We start from the raw sequence: 26,099 nt of genomic DNA, 5'->3' as shown, positions 1-26,099 counted from the left end.
TGCCGCTCCACCCTAGGTGCCTAGAAAAGCTGAATCCAGTCCATCACCCAGGACAGGCATTCTCCCCCAAGTCGTGATGTCATCACAACTCGGGGGAAAATGCCTTCCGGCAGATGGCGGGCATGGCGAGAGGTAAGGTAGTGCCCTTTGTTGTTTCCCCCTGTGCCGCACTTCTCCTGTAAGGCCGTCATACACTTTGATATCAGTGGAGAGAAGGGGCGGCACTTTGGATTTTTTAGGTCCGATCCCACCCCCCGCTGTCCTCCAGTGCCAATGCCTAACCATTGAGCTCTAATTCCTCTCTAAGGACAGAGATAAAGGGACCAACACTCATCCCCTCTCCCCTCAGGACCCCCATTCTTGAGGTCTTTGAGGGCCCACACCAATACACTGCCGCTCCATCCACTGTCCACAGGACTGACGGAGAGGGACAACCCTATATCCAGCTCCCAAACAGAGGGCCGACCTCAACAAAGATTTATTCTGACATTAAAGTTCAGGCCTAAAAGTTGGAGGTCCCCTGTAACTACAGTCCTGTATAAAATGTCCCGGCAGACAATGGAAGCTTGGTATGACTGTACAAAAAATACTATACACATAAAAACACCTTTTAACATAAAAAGAAAAAATCCACTCCAGCAAAGAGTAAAATGCCATCTCCAGATTAGGTCCCTTAACCTCCAAATCAGGTCCTCCAACCTCCAGGTCAGGTCCTCCAACCTCTAGCTCAGGTCCTCCAACCTCCAGGTCAGGTCCTCCAACCTCTAGCTCAGGTCCTCCAACCTCCAGGTCAGGTCCTCCAACCTCCAGATTAGGTCAGGTCCTCCAACCTCCAGATCAGGTCCTGCAGCCCTTTATAGTCACTTTGTGAAGCCCATGGATGTCTCTCCCAGTATGGGGGTCCTTGTCTCTCCCTATCGGGGCATCCACTTGTGTTCCATCTGTCCGTGCTGACAAAGTGTTTGGGAATGAGAGGAGGTGAAGGTCTCACATGATAACCTGCCCGGGCTGAAGACCTATGCATAAAACTATCTGCAGGAGCAGCTCTCCACCGACATGTTGGGGTACACCTTCAGCACTACGTTCCGACTTTCATCCAGGAAGAGGACACTGAGGGAGCTCATTCTTTCGGGTGTACAGCAAGGCTCTGGGACGCCAGGAATGATGCCCACCGCTTTGACTATGCTCTGTATTGTCGCGTGGTTAGAGGGTCGCACCACCTGTGAGAGAGAAGCAAAGAAGAGATATGTAAGTCGTACAATGGGTTTTATTCCAAATCATTCTCAAAGGGGTTGTTTACCAATTTTATTTTTTATTTTTTTCAAATCAAGTGGTGCCAGAGATTTTTAATTTACTTCTGTTAAAAAAATCTCCAGTCTTCCAGTACTTACAGCAGAGAGCACTGTGTCAGACTGGAGAGAATACACCACTTCCTGCAGGACATACAGCAGCTGATAAGTACTGGACGACTGGAAAGAATACACCACTTCCTGCAGGACATACAGCAACTGATAAGTACTGGAAGACTTGTAAATTACAAGTCTCTGGCACTTTCCCCAAGTTCCCTGGTTCCTCTCCGCTTTGTGGTTAGAGGGGGACCTGGGAAGTGACACCACTCAGTGGCCATGGTGGGGTCCTGTCTCGGCCGCTAACTGTCTGGAACATCACTTCTCAGGTCGTCTCTAACCAGGAAGCGCCCAGGTACTGGGGGACCGGCATCAGCATGAGAGTTCATGTTACTTCTTTCATCTTCTCCGACACACTTGAGGCGGACTGTGTGCACATATGTAGGATACAGGGTATATACACGGCCCTGCGGCATCACACTGTTGTATTGGTCTCATAGCATCATCTCATACATATCATAGCACCACTAAGGGTGTATATGGACTGATGCATCCAGTGATCAGCATCCATGGACGATCTAACCATTGCCTAATGCCAAAGTTATTTATAATTGCTTATATGCCTATTTATATTATTGTTTTACTATAACCCATGCTGTGCCTTAACCTTCTCTCAAAACCTTTTCTTCAGGTGCTACGCCGTGGACGGCTTTTCTCAAGTGGGGGAGTATGTGGTGTCCCACCACGGGTGGTTTTTGTCTCTCCTATGCATCTGTCAAAAGCTATATCTTTAAGGTTAAAGTGGTGATGAGGTATTCTAAAGTTTTACCAATAGGTGTCAGTATTTTCTATGTGTTACTTTTATTGCACAGCTGAAATCAGTAATGGGTTAATGTTTATTGTATACCATGTGTTTCTTATTGACCAATAGGAGGTGCTCTTTATTTTTCACCTATCTCTTTTCTCCTTTCACCTGCACATACTCGCCCCCACCACTCACTGAGAGTCACACAGAAGCCTCTGTAGGAGGAGTTACATGGTGGTGGAAGTGCAGTTCAGTTCTAGTCAGATTCTCACAGAGAGAGGACACAGGAGACAACCGTTCCTGCTGAAGATAAGCTAGGGCCTGGCTGATGCCAGGACCCCTGACAAGAACCAAGCTCAGATGCAGCTAAAGACAAAGATTTCTTCTAAGCAAGCAACTAGTTCTATTATGCAGTGCTAAACAACAGCAAGGGAGAGCAGCCACCCAGGAGCACCCTGACCCACCCCTATTGCTGAGGGACCATTCCTTCTCAAATGTAAGAAACAGGAAGAAAACACTGCAGAAAGCAGGAGGTACATGTTCTCACATCCTCAGCTGAAGGAACTTACTCTTACAGTCTGCTCAGACAAAGTCTATACACAAGTACAAGTAACAGTTCACTATAACGATATCTTCAGGTTGTACATTGCTACACTGGGTTGGGGCTGCTCTGGCAAACTCCTCTCTCCTACTCTACAAGCACCACTACAACTACCTCTCTTACTTCTCTCAAGCACTTTCTCAAGCACTAAGGGTCAGACACTCTAGTATACCACGACTTGTCTGTCCTGTGAGACATGAGCTGTTATACTGAGAAGTCTTACAATTGAACTGTTATATTTTTATACTACATCATCTTCTATACGCACCAACACCTATATACACAGCACTGCACACCTTGGGTCATCTCCCCTTTCTGTGGGTGGTGGTACCGATAGTCCGGGTGGGTCACAGCTCCACTCCGGACCACTGTGACAAGAGCCCATCACAAGGGACAAGGGACCCATCACAGCCCGACAGGTCACCGACCAATTGGGGAATACAGCCGGCCACAACACAAAGCAGGTACCAACATCACACCTGTGTATTGGACTAGCACTGGTGTCACAACATTAACATCACAGACTGCACACAGACAATCACCTGCCCTACCACAACAGGACGTATATTAGGGCCATTCTCTGTAGAGACCTGTAACAGAACCACCATATACCAGAGGGGCCAGCACCTCTAGCTGCCCCCTATAGCTGCACCTCTGCCCCCTATAGATGCACCTCTTTCCCCACAGCTGCACTTCTCCCCCCTATAACTGCACCTCTGCCCCCTATAGCTGTACCTCTGCCCGCTATAGCTGCCCCCCTGCCCCCTATAGCTGCCCCCCTGCCCCCTATAGCTGCACCTCTGCCCCCTATAGCTGCACCTCTTTCCCCACAGCTGCACTTCTCCCCCCTATAACTGCACCTCTGCCCCCTATAGCTGCACCCCTGCCCGCTATAGCTGCCCCCCTGCCCCCTATAGCTGCACCTCTGCCCCCTATAGCTGCACCTCTGCCCGCTATAGCCGTACCCCTGCCTCCTATAGCTGCACCTCTTTCCCCACAGCTGCCCCCCTGCCCCCTATAGCTGCACCTCTGCCCCCTATAGCCGTACCCCTGCCCCCTATAGCTGTACCTCTGCCCCCTATAGCCGTACCCCTGCCCCCTATAGCTGCACCCCTGCCCCCTATAGCTGCCCCCCTGCCCCCTATAGCTGCACCTCTGCCCCCTATAGCTGCACCTCTGCCCGCTATAGCCGTACCCCTGCCTCCTATAGCTGCACCTCTTTCCCCACAGCTGCCCCCCTGCCCCCTATAGCTGCACCTCTGCCCCCTATAGCCGTACCCCTGCCCCCTATAGCTGTACCTCTGCCCCCTATAGCCGTACCCCTGCCCCCTATAGCTGCACCCCTGCCCCCTATAGCTGTACCCCTGCCCCTATAGCTGTACCCCTGCCCCCCTATAGCTGTACCCCTGCCCCCCTATAGCTGTACCCCTGCCCCCTATAGCTGTACCCCTGCCCCCTATAGCTGCACCCCTGCCCCCCTATAGCTGCACCCCTGCCCCCTATAGCTGTACCCCTGCCCCTATAGCTGTACCCCTGCCCCCCTATAGCTGTACCCCTGCCCCCCTATAGCTGCACCTCTTTCCCCACAGCTGCACTTCTCCCCCCTATAACTGCACCTCTGCCCCCTATAGCTGCACCCCTGCCCCTATAGCTGTACCCCTGCCCCCTATAGCTGCACCCCTGCCCCCTATAGCTGTACCCCTGCCCCCTATAGCTGTACCCCTGCCCCTATAGCTGTACCCCTGCCCCCTATAGCTGTACCCCTGCCCCCTATAGCTGCACCCCTGCCCCCCTATAGCTGCACCCCTGCCCCCTATAGCTGTACCCCTGCCCCTATAGCTGTACCCCTGCCCCCCTATAGCTGTACCCCTGCCCCCTATAGCTGCACTTCTCCCCCCTATAACTGCACCTCTGCCCCCTATAGCTGCACCCCTGCCCCTATAGCTGTACCCCTGCCCCCTATAGCTGCACCCCTGCCCCCTATAGCTGTACCCCTGCCCCCTATAGCTGTACCCCTGCCCCCTATAGCTGCACCTCTGCCCCCTATAGCCGTACCTCTGCCCCCTATAGCCGCACCCCTGCCCCCTATAGCCGTACCCCTGCCCCCTATAGCTGTACCCCTGCCCCCTATAGCTGCACCCCTGCCCCTATAGCTGTACCCCTGCCCCTATAGCTGTACCCCTGCCCCCTATAGCTGTACCTCTGCCCCCTATAGCCGTACCCCTGCCCCCTATAGCTGCACCCCTGCCCCCTATAGCTGTACCCCTGCCCCCTATAGCTGCACCCCTGCCCCCTATAGCTGTACCCCTGCCCCCCTATAGCTGTACCCCTGCCCCCTATAGCTGTACCCCTGCCCCCTATAGCTGTACTCCTGCCCCTATAGCTGTACCCCTGCCCCCTATAGCTGTACCCCTGCCCCTATAGCTGTACCCCTGCCCCCTATAGCTGTACCCCTGCCCCCTATAGCTGCACCTCTGCCCCCTATAGCTGCACCCCTGCCCCCTATAGCTGTACCCCTGCCCCCCTATAGCTGTACCCCTGCCCCTATAGCTGCACCCCTGCCCCCTATAGCTGTACCTCTGCCCCCTATAGCTGTACCCCTGCCCCTATAGCTGTACCCCTGCCCCTATAGCTGTACCCCTGCCCCCTATAGCTGTACCCCTGCCCCCTATAGCCGTACCCCTGCCCCCTATAGCTGCACCCCTGCCCCCCTATAGCTGTACCCCTGCCCCTATAGCCGTACCCCTGCCCCCTATAGCCGCACCCCTGCCCCCTATAGCTGTACCCCTGCCCCCTATAGCTGTACCCCTGCCCCATATAGCTGTACCCCTGCCCCCTATAGCTGTACCTCTGCCCCCTATAGCCGTACCCCTGCCCCCTATAGCCGTACCCCTGCCCCCTATAGCTGCACCCCTGCCCCCTATAGCTGTACCCCTGCCCCCTATAGCTGTACCCCTGCCCCCTATAGCTGTACCCCTGCCCCTATAGCTGTACCCCTGCCCCCTATAGCTGTACCCCTGCCCCTATAGCTGTACCCCTGCCCCCTATAGCTGTACCCCTGCCCCCTATAGCTGTACCTCTGCCCCCTATAGCCGTACCCCTGCCCCCTATAGCCGTACCCCTGCCCCCTATAGCTGCACCCCTGCCCCCTATAGCTGTACCCCTGCCCCCTATAGCTGTACCCCTGCCCCTATAGCTGTACCCCTGCCCCTATAGCCGTACCCCTGCCCCCTATAGCTGCACCCCTGCCCCTATAGCTGTACCCCTGCCCCCTATAGCTGTACCCCTGCCCCCTATAGCTGTACCCCTGCCCCATATAGCTGTACCCCTGCCCCCCTATAGCTGTACCCCTGCCCCCTATAGCTGTACGCCTGCCCCTATAGCTGTACCCCTGCCCCCTATAGCTGTACCCCTGCCCCCTATAGCTGTACCCCTGCCCCCTATAGCTGCACCCCTGCCCCTATAGCTGTACCCCTGCCCCCTATAGCTGTATGCCTGACCCTATAGCTGTACCCCTGCCCCCTATAGCTGTACGCCTGCCCCTATAGCTGTACCCCTGCCCCCTATAGCTGTACCCCTGCCCCCTATAGCTGTACGCCTGCCCCTATAGCTGTACCCCTGCCCCCTATAGCTGTACGCCTGCCCCTATAGCTGCCCCCCTGCCCCCTATAGCTGTACCCCTGCCCCCTATAGCTGCCCCCCTGCCCCTTATAGCTGTACCCCTGCCCCCTATAGCTGCCCCGCTGCCCCCTATAGCTGCCCCCCTGCCCCCTATAGCTGCACCTCTGCCCCCTATAGCTGTACCCCTGCCCCCTATAGCTGCCCCCCTGCCCCCTATAGCTGCCCCGCTGCCCCCTATAGCTGCCCCTGCCCTATAGCTGCACCCCTGCCCCCTATAGCTGTACCCCTGCCCCTATAGCTGTACCCCTGCCCCTATAGCTGTACCCCTGCCCCCCTATAGCTGTACCCCTGCCCCCTATAGCTGCACCCCTGCCCCTATAGCTGTACCCCTGCCCCCTATAGCTGTATGCCTGACCCTATAGCTGTACCCCTGCCCCCTATAGCTGTACGCCTGCCCCTATAGCTGTACCCCTGCCCCCTATAGCTGTACGCCTGCCCCTATAGCTGCCCCCCTGCCCCCTATAGCTGTACCCCTGCCCCCTATAGCTGCCCCCCTGCCCCTTATAGCTGTACCCCTGCCCCCTATAGCTGCCCCGCTGCCCCCTATAGCTGCCCCCCTGCCCCCTATAGCTGCACCTCTGCCCCCTATAGCTGTACCCCTGCCCCCTATAGCTGCCCCCCTGCCCCCTATAGCTGCCCCGCTGCCCCCTATAGCTGCCCCCTGCCCCTATAGCTGCACCCCTGCCCCCTATAGCTGTACCCCTGCCCCTATAGCTGTACCCCTGCCCCTATAGCTGTACCCCTGCCCCCCTATAGCTGTACCCCTGCCCCCCTATAGCTGTACCCCTGCCCCTATAGCTGTACCCCTGCCCCCCTATAGCTGTACCCCTGCCCCCTATAGCTGCCCCCCTATAGCTGTACCCCTGCCCCCCTATAGCTGTACCCCTGCCCCTATAGCTTTACCCCTGCCCTCCTATAGCTGTACCCCTGCCCCCCTATAGCTGTACCCCTGCCCCCCTATAGCTGTACCCCTGCCCCTATAGCTGTACCCCTGCCCCCCTATAGCTGTACCCCTGCCCCCTATAGCTGCCCCCCTATAGCTGTACCCCTGCCCCCCTATAGCTGTACCCCTGCCCCTATAGCTGTACCCCTGCCCCCCTATAGCTGTACCCCTGCCCCCTATAGCTGCCCCCCTGCCCCCTATAGCTGCCCCCCTGCAGACACCCTGTGTGACCACATCTTGGAGAATGATACATTACGGTGGAATTATCGGCCCATCCTCCACACTGGAGAATTTCCTCTCATAATGACAACCTAAAAAGCACAAACTTTATGGCCCCAAAAAGGAGGATAATTACGCTGCTTAAACATACTATCCCTTTAAATTCCTGACCGGTTACAAGTCCCCAAGGAGCAGGCCTGACTTATACAAAACACGAGGCGTCTCAAAACCCGTCACATCAAAATGTAAGGTATGGAAAACTCCGGGCCGCTCGCTCATAACCTGTGATGATCCACAGGCCGCTCGCTCATAACCCGTGATGATCCACAAGCCGCTCGCTCATAACCCATGATGATCCACAGGTCGCTCGCTTATAACCCGTGATGATCCACAGGCCACTCGCTCATAACCCGTGAGGATACACTGGCTGCTCGCTTATAACCCGTGATGATCCACAGGCTGCTCGCTCATAACCCGTGAGGATGCACAGGCTGCTCGCTCATAACCCGTGATGATCCACAGGCTGCTCGCTCATAACCCGTGATGATCCACAGGCCTCTCGCTCATAACCCGTGAGGATGCACAGGCCGCTCGCTCATAACCCGTGATGATCCACAGGCCGCTCGCTCATAACCCGTGATAATCCACAGGCCGCTCGCTCATAACCCGTGATGATCCACAGGTCGCTCACTCATAACCTGTGAGGATGCACAGGCAGCTCGCTTATAACCCGTGATGATCCACAGGCCGCTCGCTCATAACCCGTGAGGACGCACAGGCCACTCGTTCATACCATTAGAGGATTCACAGGCCGTTAGCTCATAACCTCAGAGGATTCACAGGCCGCTCGCTCATAACCCGTGAGAATGCACTGGCTGCTTGCTCATAACCAGTGAGGATCGACAGGCCGCTCGCTCATAACCTGTGATGATCCGCAGGCCGCTCGCTCATAACCCGTGATGATCCACAGGCCGCCTGCTCATAACCCGTGATGATCCGCAGGCCGCTCGCTCATAACCCGTGATGATCCACAGGCCGCTCGCTCATAACCCGTGATGATCCACAGGTCGCTCACTCATAACCTGTGAGGATGCACAGGCCGCTTGCTTATAACCCGTGAGGATGCACAGGCTGCTCGCTCATAACCCGTGAGGACGCACAGGCCACTCGTTCATACCATGAGAGGATTCACAGGCCGTTAGCTCATAACCTCAGAGGATCCACAGGCCGCTCGCTCATAACCCGTGAGGATGCAAAGGCCGCTCGCTCATAACCCGGGAGCATCCACAGGCCGCTCGCTCATAACCCGTGAGGATGCACAGGCCGCTCGCTCATAACCCGTGAGGACGCACAGGCCACTCGTTCATACCATGAGAGGATTCACAGGCCGTTAGCTCATAACCTCAGAGGATCCACAGGCCGCTCGCTCATAACCCGTGAGGATGCAAAGGCCGCTCGCTCATAACCTGTGAGGATGCACAGGCTGCTCGCTCATAACCCGTGAGGATGTTTTTTCTGGAAAGTGACTTGGCACTGGGGTATGGATTTTATGGTAAACGATAATGTGTATAAATATTAAGGCTTGATAAGGATGCTTTATTTTGTATATGTGTATGGTGAAACCGTTATACGGGTTAGGATCTACCCTTGTGCGAAAATGTATCTATATATATATTGACAGGGATTCGGGTTGTGCCGGTCCCTGCTTTGTATGTAAAATCTGTTTTTTTTTTATTGAAAAAAATTTAATAAAAACTGATTAAAATTAAAAAAAAAAAACTAAAAAGTAGTGAGCTGAGAATCCTGGATCTACTTCTCCCAGATCTACTACTCCTGGATCTACTACTTCTATACCTAATACTCCTGGATCTACAGTTCCCAGATCTACTGCTCCCAGACCTACTACTCCTGGATCTGCTACTCCTGAATCTACTGCTCCCAGATCTACTACTCCTGGATCTACTGCTCCCAGATCTGCTACTCCTGGATCTACTGCTCCCAGATCTGCTACTCCTGGATCTACTGCTCCCAGATCTGCTACTCCTGGATCTACTGCTCCCAGATCTGCTACTCCTGGATCTACTGCTCCCAGATCTGCTACTTCTGGATCTACTGCTCCCAGATCTGCTACTCCTTTATCTACTGCTCCCGGACCTACTACTCCTGGATCTGCTACTCCTGAATGTACTGCACCAGGATCGGCTACTCCTGAATCTACTTCTCCCAGATATACTACTCTCAGACCTTATCCTGGATCTGCTAATCCCGCATATACTTCTTCCAGATCTATTACTCCTGGAGCAAATACTCCTGTATCTACTACTCCCAGATCTGCTACTCATAGACCTAATCCTTCCAGATCTACGACTCCTGTATCTACTACTCCCAGACCTACTACACTCAAATCTACTGTGGTGTCCTATCATGGGTGTTACTATTATATACACCCTTCAGAAAAGTCCGTACTTATTGTATTGAAGTGGTGATGAAAGTAGTGATAACGTTTCGCCACTAGATGTCGCTGTATTGGATATGTGTGTTCAGATGCGGCACGGCTGAAGTGTGTAAAGGGTTATTGTTTATTTGTGTGTCACATGGATCTGCAAACCAACAGGAATGTCTTCTTCTTTTTTCTTCTGCTACTCTGCTTCTCTGTATCACTCACCATGCTAACCAGTCAGTACGACTGTATTCAACACTATATTCCTGTCACAGATTTGGTTGCTGTTTTGCCAAGTATTTGTCTACAAGTATTATCAAGTGTTTTATCAAGAGAGACGTCATAACCTTGTAACCTGCTGCAATCACGTACTCTTCAGCAAAAACAGCCTTATTTATGGTAAAGAGACTTTGTGATCCTTCGTCCTACACCGACACAGCATACACTGCAACCTTGGGACACTTCCCCTTTCTGTGGGTGGCAGTTTCGATAGTCCGGGAGGGTCACTACACCACTCTGGAAATCCGTGATTACAGTATCTCAAGGGACCCGGTAGGAACCTGGCAGGACACTGACCACAGGGGAAAAAGGTACAACCGGCCTTGTAAAATAAAAGCAGGCGTGCCCTCACACCTGTGTGCCCAACGGCACTGAGTCACAAAGTAACACTCCAAGGTCCGGCTGTATCTCGGCCAACCACTACCGGCCTGGTGTCACACTTCACCATCTAGCAAGTGACCGGCCAATCCTCCGACACATCATCATCACCGGGGCTCACACCACACTACTCCTCCTGGATCTACTACTCCCAGACCTACCTCTCCTGGATCTACTACTTCTGAATCTACTACTCTTAGATTTACTACTCCCGGATCTACTATTCCTGGATCTGCTACTCCTGGGTATTCTTTTGCCAGATCTACTACTTCTGGACGTACTGCACCTGGATATACTACTCCCAGACCTACTACTCTCGGATCTACTACTTCCAGACCTACTACTCTCGGATCTACTACTTCCAGACCTACTATTCTCGGATCTACTACTCCTGGATCTACTAGTCCCAGACCTACTACTCCTGGATCTACCACTTCCAGACCTACTACTCTCGGATCTACTACTTCCAGACCTACTACTCTCGGATCTACTATTTCCAGACCTACTATTCTCGGATCTACTACTCCTGGATCTACCACTTCCAGACCTACTACTCTCGGATCTACTACTCCTGGATCTACCACTTTCAGACCTACTACTCTCGGATCTACTACTCCTGGATCTACTACTCCCAGACCTACTACTTCTGGATCTACTACTTTGCTTGCTGAGATGCTTCTTACCTTTGGCATAGGGAATTCGCACACTCCTGAGCAGTAATAGGCATCGAATGATTTGGGAGATATAATCCATTCACTCCATCCAATGTCCGCAAAATCCACCTTGAGATACCTGCGAGTGCAGACCCTCGGCTCATCCCACTGACGTCTTCGAGCCTTCTTCATTGTCCTCTCATCAAAGTGAAGGACTGGGGATTTTGGCAAGGTGTCGGCAGGGTCGTGGCCCTTCTTCTTGCGATCCTTCCTCTGGGGCTTCTGTTTCAGGGACTTGTAGGTGCTTTCCCACAGGTCCTGCTTGCTGTAGTGAATGTACTTAACATCGGGGAGCTCATTATTATGGGTGGAGGCTAGAAATGTGGCATCCCTCCGTACTCTGCTCTCCGATGATGCATTGGGCTGCTGCTTGGCTTCGGCAATGCTCGGCTGGAATGGGTCATACCTTTGTAACGTTACTGCCACACTGTTAGGCTCTGAGATGGCTCGGTCATTGGCGAATACTAGGATGTAGGGGGCGTCACTCGGATTACCATCCAGAATCATTGCAGACTTGTGGCCAAAGTCAATTTCAGTGGAGATGAAGAAGTCCTGTAGGCGCTGCACCTCCTTGATGATGCTGGTTATGTCCTTCACGTGCCACGCGCCCTTTTTATTGGACGTGGCACTGCTGATATTCCACTTCACCAGACCTAGATCAGATTGGTGGAGAATACTCCTGAAGATCACGCTGACCCTCTGGATTTGTGGTGGAAGCAGAAGACGACAGGAAGCATTCTTGGATCTTTTGCACAATGAGTCCCTGGAGGGCCGGGGGCCTTTGTCAGGTCCGAAATGGAGAGTGGCAGCCAAGACAACCTCCGACTGCTGCAGAGATGTTAGGTTGAAGCGATATGTGGGGCGAGGAGCCAGGAAATCTGTCAGATAAAGAAGCTTTATTGTACAAGAGGAACAATTTGTGCCAACACTTCATTTCCATGGATGGATTACCAGATGGATGTGAGGGACCCACAATGTGTCTGCAAGATTAACTGATCCATAGAAGCATCTGGAAGACTTCTCTATACTGTATATTACCCTGTATTCTATCCTACCACAGGATCCCTCACTAACCCGAATCCCACAGGATCCCTCATCTAACCCGCATCACAGAGGATCCCTCACTTACCCAGATCATACAGGATCCTTCACTTACACAGATCATACAGGATCCCTCACTTACACAGATCATACAGGATCCCTCTTACCCAGATCACACAGGATCCCTCACTAACCCAAATCACACAAGATCACTAACTAAGGGTGGGTTCACATTGAGGAATTCTCGAGGATAAACTCAGCAGAATTCCGCCGGCGGAAAGTCGCGCGTACAGCCGTCAGAATTCCGAGGAGTTTATCCGCGAGAATTCCGTAGCGGGAAAACCCGTCCTTGCTCAGATTATACAGGATCCCTAACTTACATAGATAATACAGGATCCCTCACTTACCCAGATTACACAGGATTCCTCACTTACCCACATCAGACAGGATCCCTCACTCCGATCACACAGAATCCATCACTTACACAGATAATACAGGATCCCTCCCTTATGCAAATCACACAGGATCACTCACTTACCTGGATAACACAGGATCCTTCACTTACCCAGATCACACAGGATCCTTCCCTCACACAGATCACACAGGATCCATCACCCAGCTCACAAGATCCCTCACTAACCCAGATCACACAGGATCCCTTACTTACCCAGATAATACAGAATCCTTTGCTTACTCAGATCACACAGGATCCCTCACTTAAGCGGATCACACAGGATCCTTAACTAACTCAGATCACACAGAATTCTTTACTTATCCGGATCCTACAGGAACCCTCATTTATCCAGATCATACAGGATCCCTCACTTCCTCAGATTATACAGGATCCTTTACTTGCCCAGATCACACAGGATCCCAGACTTACTCAAACCACACGGGATCCCTCACTTACACAGATCACACGGGACTCCTCACTTACCCAGATCACGATTCCTCACCCAGATCACACAGGATCCCACAGGATCCCACACTGAGGCTGCGTTCACACTAGGTATATTTCAGTCACTATTGTGGTCCTCATATAGCAACCAAAACCAGGAGTGGATTAAAAACACAGAAAGGATCCTGATGAAATTGAGTGGATGGCCGCCATATAACAGTAAAGAACTGCCATTATTTCAATACAACGGCCGTTGTTTTAAAATGCCAGCAAATATTTGCCGTTATATGGCGGCCATCCACTCAATTACAACATTATGTGAACAGATCCTTTCTGTGTTTTCAATCCACTCCTCGTTTTGGTTGCTATGAGGACTGACTGAAATATACGTAGTGTGAACCCAGCCTAATGCTGGGTTTACACGGAGCGATTATCAGGCGAATTTTCACGATAATGATCGAATTCGAACGATAATCGTACGTGTAAACGCGGCGAACGATCGAAAAATCGTTCATTTTGATCTTTTAACAGGCCGATCGTTCTGTGTAAACAGTCGTCGCGCGATAGTCCGGCCGCCTGGCCCCCCGCTCGCAGCCTGGCCCCCCGCTCATTCGCAGCCCCCTGCACCGGCTTGATCGCCACCCCCGCTGCTCTGATCGACACCCCCGCCGCCCCGATCGGCTCCCCCCTGCCGCCGCTCCGATCGCCACCTCCGCCGCCGCTCCGATCGCCACCCTCGCCGCTCCGATCGCCACCCCCTCCGCCGCTCCGATCGACACCCCCGCCGCTCCGATCGACACCCCCATTCGCCGCTGCTCCGATCGCCGGCGCTTCGATCGCCACCCCCACCCCCCGCCGCTCCGATCGCCACCCCCACCCGCCGCTCCGATCGCCCCCACCGCCGCGGCCAAGAACATACGTTACCTGCTCCGCGGAGCAGGTCTTCGGACATCCCCGGCTCCCCTCTTCAGCGCACTGATTGGCTGAAGAGATGATCCGGGAATTTCAAACAGCTCCCCTTCAGCCAATCAGTGCTGAAGAGGAGCACTGATTGGCTGAAGAGGAGCCGTTTGAAATTTCGATTGCAACGATCACAAAATGATTTTTCCGTACGATATATCGTACCGTCTAAACGCTGATCGTTATAAAAAAAAAAATCGTTACTTCGAAATCGTTAATCGTACGATCGGGCCAATAATCGCCTCGTGTAAACTTAGCATAAGGGTCCATTTACACAGAAAGATTATCTGCCAAAGATTTGAAGCTAAAGCCAGGAATGGATTTGAAAAGAGGAAAAATCTCAGGTTTCCTTTATGACCTGATCTCTGTTTATAGTCTGTTTCTGGCTTTGGCTTCAAATCTTTGGCAGATAATCCGGCGGCGGGGGGGGGGGGGGCGATCGGAGCGGCGGCGGGGGGGGGGCGATCGGACAGGCGGCGTGTGGGGGTGGCGATCGGAGCGGCGGCGGGGGGGGGCGATCGGAGCGGCGGGGGTGGCGATCGAGCCTGCGCAGGGGGCTGCGGATGAGCGGGGGGCCGGGGGGGGGGGTTGGCGATCGGAGCGGCGGCGGCGGGGGTGGCGATCGGAGCGGCGGCGGGGGAGGCGATCGAGCCTGCGCAGGGGGCTGCGGATGAGCGGGGGGCCGGGGGGGGGGGGGGGGTTGACGATCGGAGCGGCGGCGGCGGGGGTGGCGATCGGAGCGGCGGCGGCGTTCGGAGCGGCGGGGGTGTCGATCGGAGCGGCAGGGGGGGAGATCGGAGCGGCGGCAGGGGTGTCGATCAGAGCGGCGGGGGTGGCGATCGAGCCTGCGCAGGGGGCTGCGGATGAGCGGGGGGCCGGGCTGCGAGCGGGGGGCCGGGCGGCGGGCGGGGCTGCGGGTGGCCGGACTATCGCGCGACGACTGTTTACACGGAACGATCGGCGAATTTTTTGCAATTGGCGAACAACGATTTATGAACATGTTAAAAGATCAAAATGAACAATTTTTTGATCGTTTGCCGCGTTTACACGTACGATTATCGTTCGAATTCGATCGTTATCGTGAAAATTCGCCAGATAGTCGTTTCGTGTAAACGTAGCATTACCCAGATCACACAGGATCCCTCACTAACCCGGATAATACAGGATACCTCACCCAGATCACACAGGATCCCTCCCTTACCCAGATCACACAGGATCCCTCCCTTACCCAAATCACACAGGATCCCTCACTTACCCAGGTCACACAGGATCCCTCCCTTACCCAAATCACACAGGATCCCTCACTTACCCAAATCACACAGGATCCCTCACTTACCCAGATCATACAGGATCCCTCACTTACTCATCTAAGGTCCATGATGATTTGGGCGCTCAGGAAAGTCTCAGTCGTTCACATTAGATGCAACTATTTCTTGGAATTTCAATTATTTTTACTTTTTATGCCCTGGTTTATAATTACTAGATTTAATACCATGTCGTACTATACCCGACCTATCTGAACTATACCGGACCTACCTGTATGATAGCCGACGTGTACTATACCTGTCTTGTACTACACCCGACCTGTACTATACCTCACCTGTACTATAGCCGACCTGTACTATACCTGACCTATCTGAACTATACCGGACCTACCTGTACTATAGCCGACCTGTACTATACCTCACCTGTACTATACCCGACCTATCTGAACTATACCGGACCTACCTGTACGATAGCCGACGTGTACTATACCTGTCCTGTACTATACCTGTCCTGTACTATACCCGACCTGTACTATACCTACCTGTACTATACCCGACCTGTACTATACCTGACCTGTACTATACCTGACCCACCTGTACTATACCCGACCTGTACTATACCTCACCTGTACTATACCTGACCTACCTGTAGTATACCTGACCTACCTGTACTATACCCAACCTATACTATACCTGACCTGTACTATACCCGACCTGTACTATACCTGACCCACCTGTAGTATACCTGACCTACCTGTACTATACCCAACCTATACTATACCCGACCTGTACTATACCTCACCTGTACTATACCCGACCTGTACTATACCCGACCTATACTATACCTGACCCACCTGTACTATACCCGACCTGTACCATACCCGACCTGCACTATACCCGACCTACCTGTAGTATACCTGACCTGTACTATACCCGACCTGTACTATACCCGACCTATCTGAAATATACCTGACCTGTACTTTACCCGACCTGTACTATACCGGACCTACCTGTACTATACTTGACATGTACTATACCTGACCTACCTGTACTATACTTGACATATACTATACCTGACCTGTACTATACCTGACCCACCTGTACTATACCCGACCTGTACTATACCTCACCTGTACTATACCTGACCTACCTGTACTATACCCGACCTGTCCTATACCTCACCTGTACTAAACCTCACCTGTACTACACCTCACCTGTACTATACCCGACCCATCCTGTACTATACCTGACCCATCTGTACTATACCTGTCCTGTACTATACCCGACCTGTGCTATACCTTACCTCTACTAAAACTGTCCTGTACTATACCTGACCTGCACTATACCCGACCTGTACTATACCTGACCTGCACTATACCCGATCTGTACTATACCTGTCCTGTACTATACCCGACCTGTACTATTCCCACCTGCACTACACCCGATCTGTACTATACCTGTCCTGTACTATACCCGACCTGTACTATACCTGTCCTGTACTATACATCTCCTGTATTATACCTGATAAAGTGGTCATCTGCGAAACGCGCGTCGGGGTGTGCCAGGGTAGCAGCAATATGGGTAAGACTTGACTAATATTTGTATGTCTTTTTGGGCTGGTGGCAATCATATGAGTGTTACGTTTACAGGTCCCAATTGTGTTTAGGCGGTTAGCCTCACATGCACTAATGCACTTATAGATTTTTGAGAGGGTTTTTTCTTGGGATCCTGTTATTTATACTATTGATTGTACCTGTGCCCTTTATATATGTAATATTTCTTTACTCATTGTCTTTGCCATTCATATTGTGTCTTCCCTGGATTGTTGTACTGTTATCACCTTTTCCCTCATTCTTCATGTTTTTGACATTTCTATTCTATTATTTTTTAATAAAGGAATTTTTTTGCATTAAGGAAGTTGTGCTCAATTAGTGTATGTACTATACCCGACCTGTACTATACCCGACCTGTACTATACCCGACCTGTACTATACCTGACCTGTACTATACCCGACCTGTACTATACCCACCTGTACTATACCCGACCTGTACTATACCCGACCTGTACTATACCCGACCTGTACTATACCTGACCTGTACTATACCCGACCTGTACTATACCTGACCTGTACTATACCCGACCTGTACTATACCCGACCTGTACTATACCCGACCTGTACTATACCTGACCTGTACTATACCCGACCTGTACTATACCCACCTGTACTATACCCGACCTGTACTATACCCGACCTGTACTATACCCGACCTGTACTATACCCGACCTCTACTATACCAGTCCTGTACTATACCCGACCTGTACTATACCTGACCTGTACTATACCCGACCTGTACTATACCTGTCCTGTACTATACCCGACCTCTACTATACCCGACCTCTACTATACCCGACCTCTACTATACCCACCTGCACTATACCCGACCTGTACTATACCTGACCTGTACTATACCCGACCTGTACTATACCTGACCTGTACTATACCTGACCTGTACTATACCCGACCTATACTATACCCGACCTGTACTATACCTCATCTGTACTATACCCGACCTGTACTATACCCGACCTGTACTATACCCGACCTGTACTATACCCACCTGTACTATACCCGACCTGTACTATACCCGACCTGTACTATACCCACCTGCACTATACCCGACCTGTACTATACCTGACCTGTACTATACCCACCTGCACTATACCCGATCTGTACTATACCTGTCCTGTACTATACCCGACCTGTACTATACCTGTCCTGTACTATACATCTCCTGTATTATACCTGACCTGTACTATACCTCACCTGTATTATACCTGACCTGTACTATACCTCACCTGTACTATACCCGACCTGTACTATACCTGACTTGTACTATACCCATCCTGTACTATACCTGTCCTGTACTATACCTGACCTACCCGTACTATACCTCTCCTGTACTATACCCACCTGTACTATACTTGACCCACCTGCACTATACCCATCCTGTACTATACCTGATCTGTACTATACCCGACCCACCTGTACTTTACCCGACCTGTACTATACCTGACCTACCTGTACTATACCCGACCTGTCCTATACCTCACCTGTACTATACCTCACCTGTACTATACCTGACCATCCTGTACTATACCCATCTGTACTATACCTGACCTGTACTATACCCGACCTGTACTATACCTGACCTGTACTATACCTGACCTACCTGTACTATACCCGACCTGTCCTATACCTCACCTGTACTATACCTGTCCTGTACTATACCCGACCTGTGCTATACCTCACCTGTACTATACCTGTCCTGTACTAAAACTGTCCTGTACTATACCTCACCTGTACTATACCCGAGCTGTACTGTACCTCACCTGTACTACACCTGACCTGTACTATACCAGACCTGCACTATACCCGACCTGTACTATACCTGACCTGTACTATACCCACCTGTACTATACTCGACCCACCTGTACTATACCTGACCTGTACTATACCTGACCCACCTGCACTATACCTGATTTGTACTATACCTGACGTGTACTATACCTGACCTGCACTATACCCTATCTGTACTATACCCAACCTGTAATATACCTGATCTATACTATACCTTACTCACCTGTACTATACCCGACCTACCCGTACTATACCCCACCTGTACTATACCTGACCTACCCGTACTATACCCGACCTGTACTATACCTTACCCACCTGTACTATACCTGACCTACCCGTACTATAACCAACCTGTTCTATAACCGATCTGTACTATACCTTACTCACCTGTACTATACCTGACCTACCCGTACTATACCCGACTATACTATACCTGACCTGTACTATACCTGACCATCCTGTACTATACCTGACCTGTACTATACCTGACCTGTACTATACCTGACCTGTACTATACCTGACCATCCTGTACTATACCTGACCTGTACTATACCTGACCATCCTGTACTATACCTGACCTGTACTATACCTGACCTGTACTATACCTGACCTATACTATACCTGACCTGTACTATACCTGACCTACCCGTACTATAACCAACCTGTTCTATAACCGATCTGTACTATACCTTACTCACCTGTACTATACCTGACCTACCCGTACTATACCCGACTATACTATACCTGACCTGTACTATACCTGACCATCCTGTACTATACCTGACCTGTACTATACCTGACCTGTACTATACCTGACCTGTACTATACCTGACCATCCTGTACTATACCTGACCTGTACTATACCTGACCATCCTGTACTATACCTGACCTGTACTATACCTGACCTGTACTATACCTGATCTGTACTATACCTCACCTGTACTATACCTCACCTGTACTATACCTGACCCACCTGTACTATACCGGACCCACCTGTACTATACCCATCTGTACTATACCTGACCTGTACTATACCCGACCTTTGCTATACCTTAGCTCTACTATAACTGTCCTGTACTATACCTCACCTGTACTATACCCGACCTGTACTGTACCTCACCTGTACTACAACTGTCCTGTACTATACCAGACCTGTACTGTACTATACCTGAACTGCACTAAAGCCGACCTGTACTTTACCCACCTGCACTATACCTGTCCTGTACTATACCTGTCCTGTACTATACCCGACCTGTACTATACGTCACCTGTACTATACCTGACCTGTACTATACCTCACCTGTACTATACCCGACCTGTACTATACTTGTCCTGTACTATACCTGTCCTGTACTATACCTCACCTGTACTATACCTCACCTGTACTATACCCGTCCTGTACTATACCTGTCCTGTACTATACCTCACCTGTACTATACCTCACCTGTACTATACCCGACCTGTACTATACCTGACCTGTACTATACCTGTCCTGTACTATACCTGTCCTGTACTATACCTGACCTGTACTATACCTCACCTGTACTATACCTCACCTGTACTATACCCGACCTGTACTATACCTGTCCTGTACTATACCTCACCTGTACTATACCTCACCTGTACTATACCCGACCTGTACTATACCTGACCTGTACTATACCTGTCCTGTACTATACCCGTCCTGTACTATACCTGTCCTGTACTATTCCTGACCTACCCGTACTATACCTCTCCTGTACTATACTCACCTGTACTATACTCAACCCACCTGTACTATACCTGTAATGTACTATACCTGACCTGTACTATACCTGTCCTGTACTATACCTGACCTGTACTATACCTGACCTGCACTATACCCGACCTGTACTATACCCACCTGTACTATACCTGATCTGTACTATACCTGACCTGTACTATACCTGTCCTGTACTATACCTGACCTGTACTATACCCACCTGTACTATACCTGACCCACCTTCACTATACCTGACCTTTACTATACCTGACCTGCACTATACCCTATCTGTACTATAACCAACCTGTAATATACCTGGTCTATACTATACCTTACTCACCTGTACTATACCTGACCTGTACTATACCTGACCTGTACTATACTCGACCTGTACTATACCTGACCTGTACTATACCCGACCTGTACTATACCTGACCTACCCGTACTATACCTGACCTGTACTATACTCGACCTGTACTATACCTGACCTGTACTATACCTAACCTGTACTATACCTGACCTACCCGTACTATACCCTACCTGTACTATACCTGACCTGTACTATACTCGACCTGTACTATACATGACCTGTACTATACCTGACCTGTACTATACTCGACCTGTACTATACATGACCTGTACTATACCTGACCTGTACTATACTCGACCTGTACTATACCTGACCTATACTATACCTGTCCTGTACTTTACCTGTTCTGTACTATACCTGACCCACCTGTATTATACCTGACCTGTACTATACCTGTCCTGTACTATACCCGACCTGTACTATACCTGACCTGTACTATACCGGACCTATACTATACCTGTCCTGTACTATACCTGACCTGTACTATACCTGACCTCTACTATACCCGACCTCTACTACACCGGACCTATACTATACCGGACCTATACTATACCTGTCCTGTACTATACCCGACCTGTATTATACCCGACCTGTACTATACCCGACCTGTACTATACCTGACCTCTACTATACCTGACCTGTACTATACCCGACCTGTACTATACCTGACCTCTACTATACCTGTCCTGTACTATACCTGACCCACCTGTACTATACCCGACCTGTACTATACCGGCCCTATACTATACCTGACCTATACTATACCTGTCCTGTACTTTACCTGTCCTGTACTATACCCGACCTGTACTATACCTGACCTGTACTATACCTGACCTGTACTATACCCGACCTGTACTATACCCGACCTGTACTATACCTGACCTCTACTATACCTGTCCTGTACTATACCTGACCTGTACTATACCTGACCCACCTGTACTATACCCGACCTGTACTATACCTGACCTGTACTATACCTGACCTCTACTATACCTGACCTGTACTATACCCGACCTGTACTATACCTGACCTCTACTATACCTGTCCTGTACTATATCTGACCCACCTGTACTATACCTGACCCACCTGTACTATACCTGACCTGTACTATACCTCACCTGTACTATACCTGACCTGTACTATACCCGACCTGTACTATACCCGACCTGTACTATACCTGACCTGTACTATACCCGACCTGTACTATACCTGACCTCTACTATACCTGTCCTGTACTATATCTGACCCACCTGTAATATACCTGACCCACCTGTACTATACCCGACCTGTACTATACCGGCCCTATACTATACCTGACCTATACTATACCTGTCCTGTACTATACCTGACCTGTACTATACCTGACCTGTACTATACCCGACCTGTACTATACCGGCCCTATACTATACCTGACCTATACTATACCTGTCCTGTACTATACCTGACCTGTACTATACCTGACCATCCTGTACTATACCTGTCCTGTACTATACCCGACCTGTGTGGAGATGTGGAGTCAGGACGCATGACCACTGGGTTGGTATAGGGTGATGAGCTTGGATGTGCTGGGGCTTACTTAGGTCTGGTAGCAGACACCGGGATCTATCTGTATTGCAGTAGTGTAAGGACTTATTAGAGGGCAGTTGTAATAGAGCCTAGTCAGTCTGGCTGTCATATACACTGACACTCAGGGATGTGACCAATATTTGATTGGGTTTGCATACTGATTATTTGCTAATTATTGGCAATGTGCAATGTAAGTGATTAGTATACACATCATTCTCTATTACAACATCTTTATTCATTTTTTGGTTAGTTGTGCTAAGCTGCAATACACTTTTTTGCTGCTCCTTCATTGTACGGCGCTATGGTAGTCTGCTGTTAGTATTATTTATTGATATCTCTGTGGCTCACCTCATAATGGGGGACCCCACACACCTGATAACTCTGGGGCTCACAGGGTAATGGGGGACCCCACACACCTGATACCTCTCGGGCTCACCTTATAATGGGGGACCCCACACACCTGATACCTCTCGGGCTCACCTTATAATGGGGGACCCCACACACCTGATAACTCTCGGGCTCACAGGGTAATGGGGGACCCCACACACCTGATAACTCTCGGGCTCACAGGGTAATGGGGGACCCCACACACCTGATACCTCTCGGGCTCACCTTATAATGGGGGACCCCACACACCTGATAACTCTCGGGCTCACCTTATAATGGGGGACCCCACGCACCCGATAACTCTGGGGCTCACAGGGTAATGGGGGACCCCACCCACCTGATAACTCTCGGACTCACCTTATAATGGGGGACCCCACCCACCTGATAACTCTCAGGCTGACCTTATAATGGGGGACCCCACACACCTGATAACTCTCAGGCTGACCTTATAATGGGGGACCCCACACACCTGATAACTCTCAGGCTGACCTTATAATGGGGGACCTCACACACCTGATAACTCTGGGGCTCACAGGGTAATGGGGGACCCCACACACCTGATATCTCTGGGGCTCACAGGGTAATGGGGGACCCCACCCACCTGATAACTCTCAGGCTGACCTTATAATGGGGGACCCCACACACCTGATAACTCTGGGGCTCACCTTATAATGGGGGACCCCACACACCTGATAACTCTTGGGCTCACCTTATAATGGGGGACCCCACACACCTGATAACTCTGGGGCTCACCTCATAATGGGGGACCCCACACACCTGATAACTCTGGGGCTCACCTCATAATGGGGGACCCCACACACCTGATAACTCTGGGGCTCATAGAGTAATGGGGGACCCCACACACCTGATAACTCTGGGGCTCACCTTATAATGGGGGACCCCACACGTGATAACTCTGTGGCTCACCTCATAATGGGGGACCCCACACACCTGATAACTCTGGGGCTCACCTTATAATGGGGGACCCCACACACCTGATAACTCTGGGGCTCACCTTATAATGGGGGACCCGACACACCTGATAACTCTGGGGCTCACAGAGTAATTGGGGACCCCACACACCCGATAACTCTGGGGCTCACCTTATAATGGGGGACCCCACACACCTGATAACTCTGTGGCTCACCTCATAATGGGGGACCCCACACACCTGATAACTCTGGGGCTCATAGAGTAATGGGGGACCCCACACACCTGATAACTCTGGGGCTCACCTTATAATGGGGGACCCCACACGTGATAACTCTGTGGCTCACCTCATAATGGGGACCCCACACACCTGATAACTCTGGGGCTCATAGAGTAATGGGGGACCCCACACACCTGATAACTCTGGGGCTCACCTCATAATGGGGGACCCCACACACCTGATAACTCTGGGGCTCACCTTATAATGGGGGACCCCACACACCTGATAACTCTGGGGCTCACAGGGTAATGGGGGACCCCACACACCTGATATCTCTGGGGCTCACAGGGTAATGGGGGACCCCACCCACCTGATAACTCTCAGGCTGACCTTATAATGGGGGACCCCACACACCTGATAACTCTGGGGCTCACAGAGTAATTGGGGACCCCACACACCTGATAACTCTGGGGCTCACCTTATAATGGGGGACCCGACACACCTGATAACTCTGGGGCTCACCTTATAATGGGGGACCCCACACACCCGATAACTCTGGGGCTCACCTTATAATGGGGGACCCCACACACCCGATAACTCTGGGGCTCACCTTATAATGGGGGACCCCACACACCTGATAACTCTGGGGCTCACCTTATAATGGGGGACCCCACACACCTGATAACTCTGGGGCTCACCTCATAATGGGGGACCCCACACACCTGATAACTCTGGGGCTCATAGAGTAATGGGGGACCCCACACACCTGATAACTCTGGGGCTCACCTTATAATGGGGGACCCCACACGTGATAACTCTGTGGCTCACCTCATAATGGGGGACCCCACACACCTGATAACTCTGGGGCTCATAGAGTAATGGGGGACCCCACACACCTGATAATCTGGGGCTTGGCCATACTATGGGTTCCAGTGATTGTAGCTATTGGATCAGTAATTGGCCGTTCAGACTGGTGGGATCTAGTTGATCCGCCTCGGAGACAATCACTCCAGATATGGGGTATCAGTCGAGTATGAGACATTTCTGGTATAAACGGGGCGAGCGGAGAGCTGGCCAATGGCGACTATATTATAGAGGGGAATCCTGCGCTACTGCATGTGCTCCCGCTACTTGCTGGGACTCCATACTGTATAATCCCTGTTGTAGGGTGAAGAGCTGCAGGTAGGGTCAGCACCACATGACGCCATTATCTATGGTTTCGGACACCATCCCCGGCGTTAGAACCCTTTATAGTAGACTTTCTCTACACGGTGACCTCAGACGACTTCTCCTGTGTCATCGATGACATCACAGTGTATCAGGGACAATGGCAGCCCCCTCCCTCTCAGCACATAGAACTGTACAGGTGTAATAGTCGTGTGACCTGTGCAGGGGGACAGTGGTGGTGTGATGTCTGTAACACCTCACCTCCCCCCCCCCTCGCTCCTCTGAGAGTCCCGGACAGGTTCTATAAGATCAGGGCTCTTACCTGGCTGTGCCCGGAAGCTCCGCACTGTGTTGCCGTCCTGGGGTCGGGAGCCCTCCCGGCTATACTTCTCATACAGCTTCATCATGTGCGATGACAGGGGGTCCGTGGCCGGGCTCAGCATCTCTCTAGGGGAAGAATCCGAGCTTCTGCCCATAGCCAAGACAAGTAGAAGCATCCAGTAGTGAGACACCATGGTGATAGATGCACTATGTGCTCAGGAGCTGCGCTCTGCCTGGCTGATGTTGTGGAGCTGCCTCTTTCTCCCGGGTGTCACATTCAAAGCTCAGCTTACAGCTCCTACACAGGGGCGGGAGGAGCGAGCGTGGACCTTCCCGCCCAATCACCACTCACCTCATGCTGAACGATAAGACCATTCTTCCAGCCAGGGGCTCGGCTTCGCTCCCCGGG

General features: G+C 51.3%; 1 protein-coding gene across 1 annotated transcript; it reads right to left on the bottom strand.

Moving 5' to 3' along the window:
• Positions 1 to 350: 350 nt before the first annotated feature.
• Positions 351 to 25,884, bottom strand: GDF10 (growth differentiation factor 10). The gene is made up of 3 exons (XM_069978782.1): positions 25,692 to 25,884; positions 11,376 to 12,283; positions 351 to 1,220 (listed from the first exon to the last, which is right to left on the bottom strand). The coding sequence occupies exons 1-3, from the start codon at positions 25,882 to 25,884 to the stop codon at positions 1,029 to 1,031; spliced, it is 1,293 nt and encodes a 430-aa protein (XP_069834883.1). The 3' UTR covers positions 351 to 1,028.
• Between the last annotated feature and the right edge of the window lie 215 nt (positions 25,885 to 26,099).

This window comes from Dendropsophus ebraccatus, chromosome 8, assembly GCF_027789765.1.
Source record: "Dendropsophus ebraccatus isolate aDenEbr1 chromosome 8, aDenEbr1.pat, whole genome shotgun sequence".
Taxonomy (NCBI): Eukaryota; Metazoa; Chordata; class Amphibia; order Anura; family Hylidae; genus Dendropsophus; species Dendropsophus ebraccatus.
This window is presented reverse-complemented; position numbering and strand designations above follow the sequence as displayed.

Excerpts from the sequence above, each read along its gene's own strand:
- GDF10 (XM_069978782.1), bottom strand. The coding sequence starts at position 25,884 with ATGGTGTCTCACTACTGGATGCTTCTACTTGTCTTGGCTATGGGCAGA. Across the intron at positions 12,284-25,691 it reads GAGCTTCCGGGCACAGCCAG|ATTTCCTGGCTCCTCGCCCC; the intron begins GTAAGAGCCCTG and ends TTTATCTGACAG. Across the intron at positions 1,221-11,375 it reads GCGAATTCCCTATGCCAAAG|GTGGTGCGACCCTCTAACCA; the intron begins GTAAGAAGCATC and ends TCTCTCTCACAG.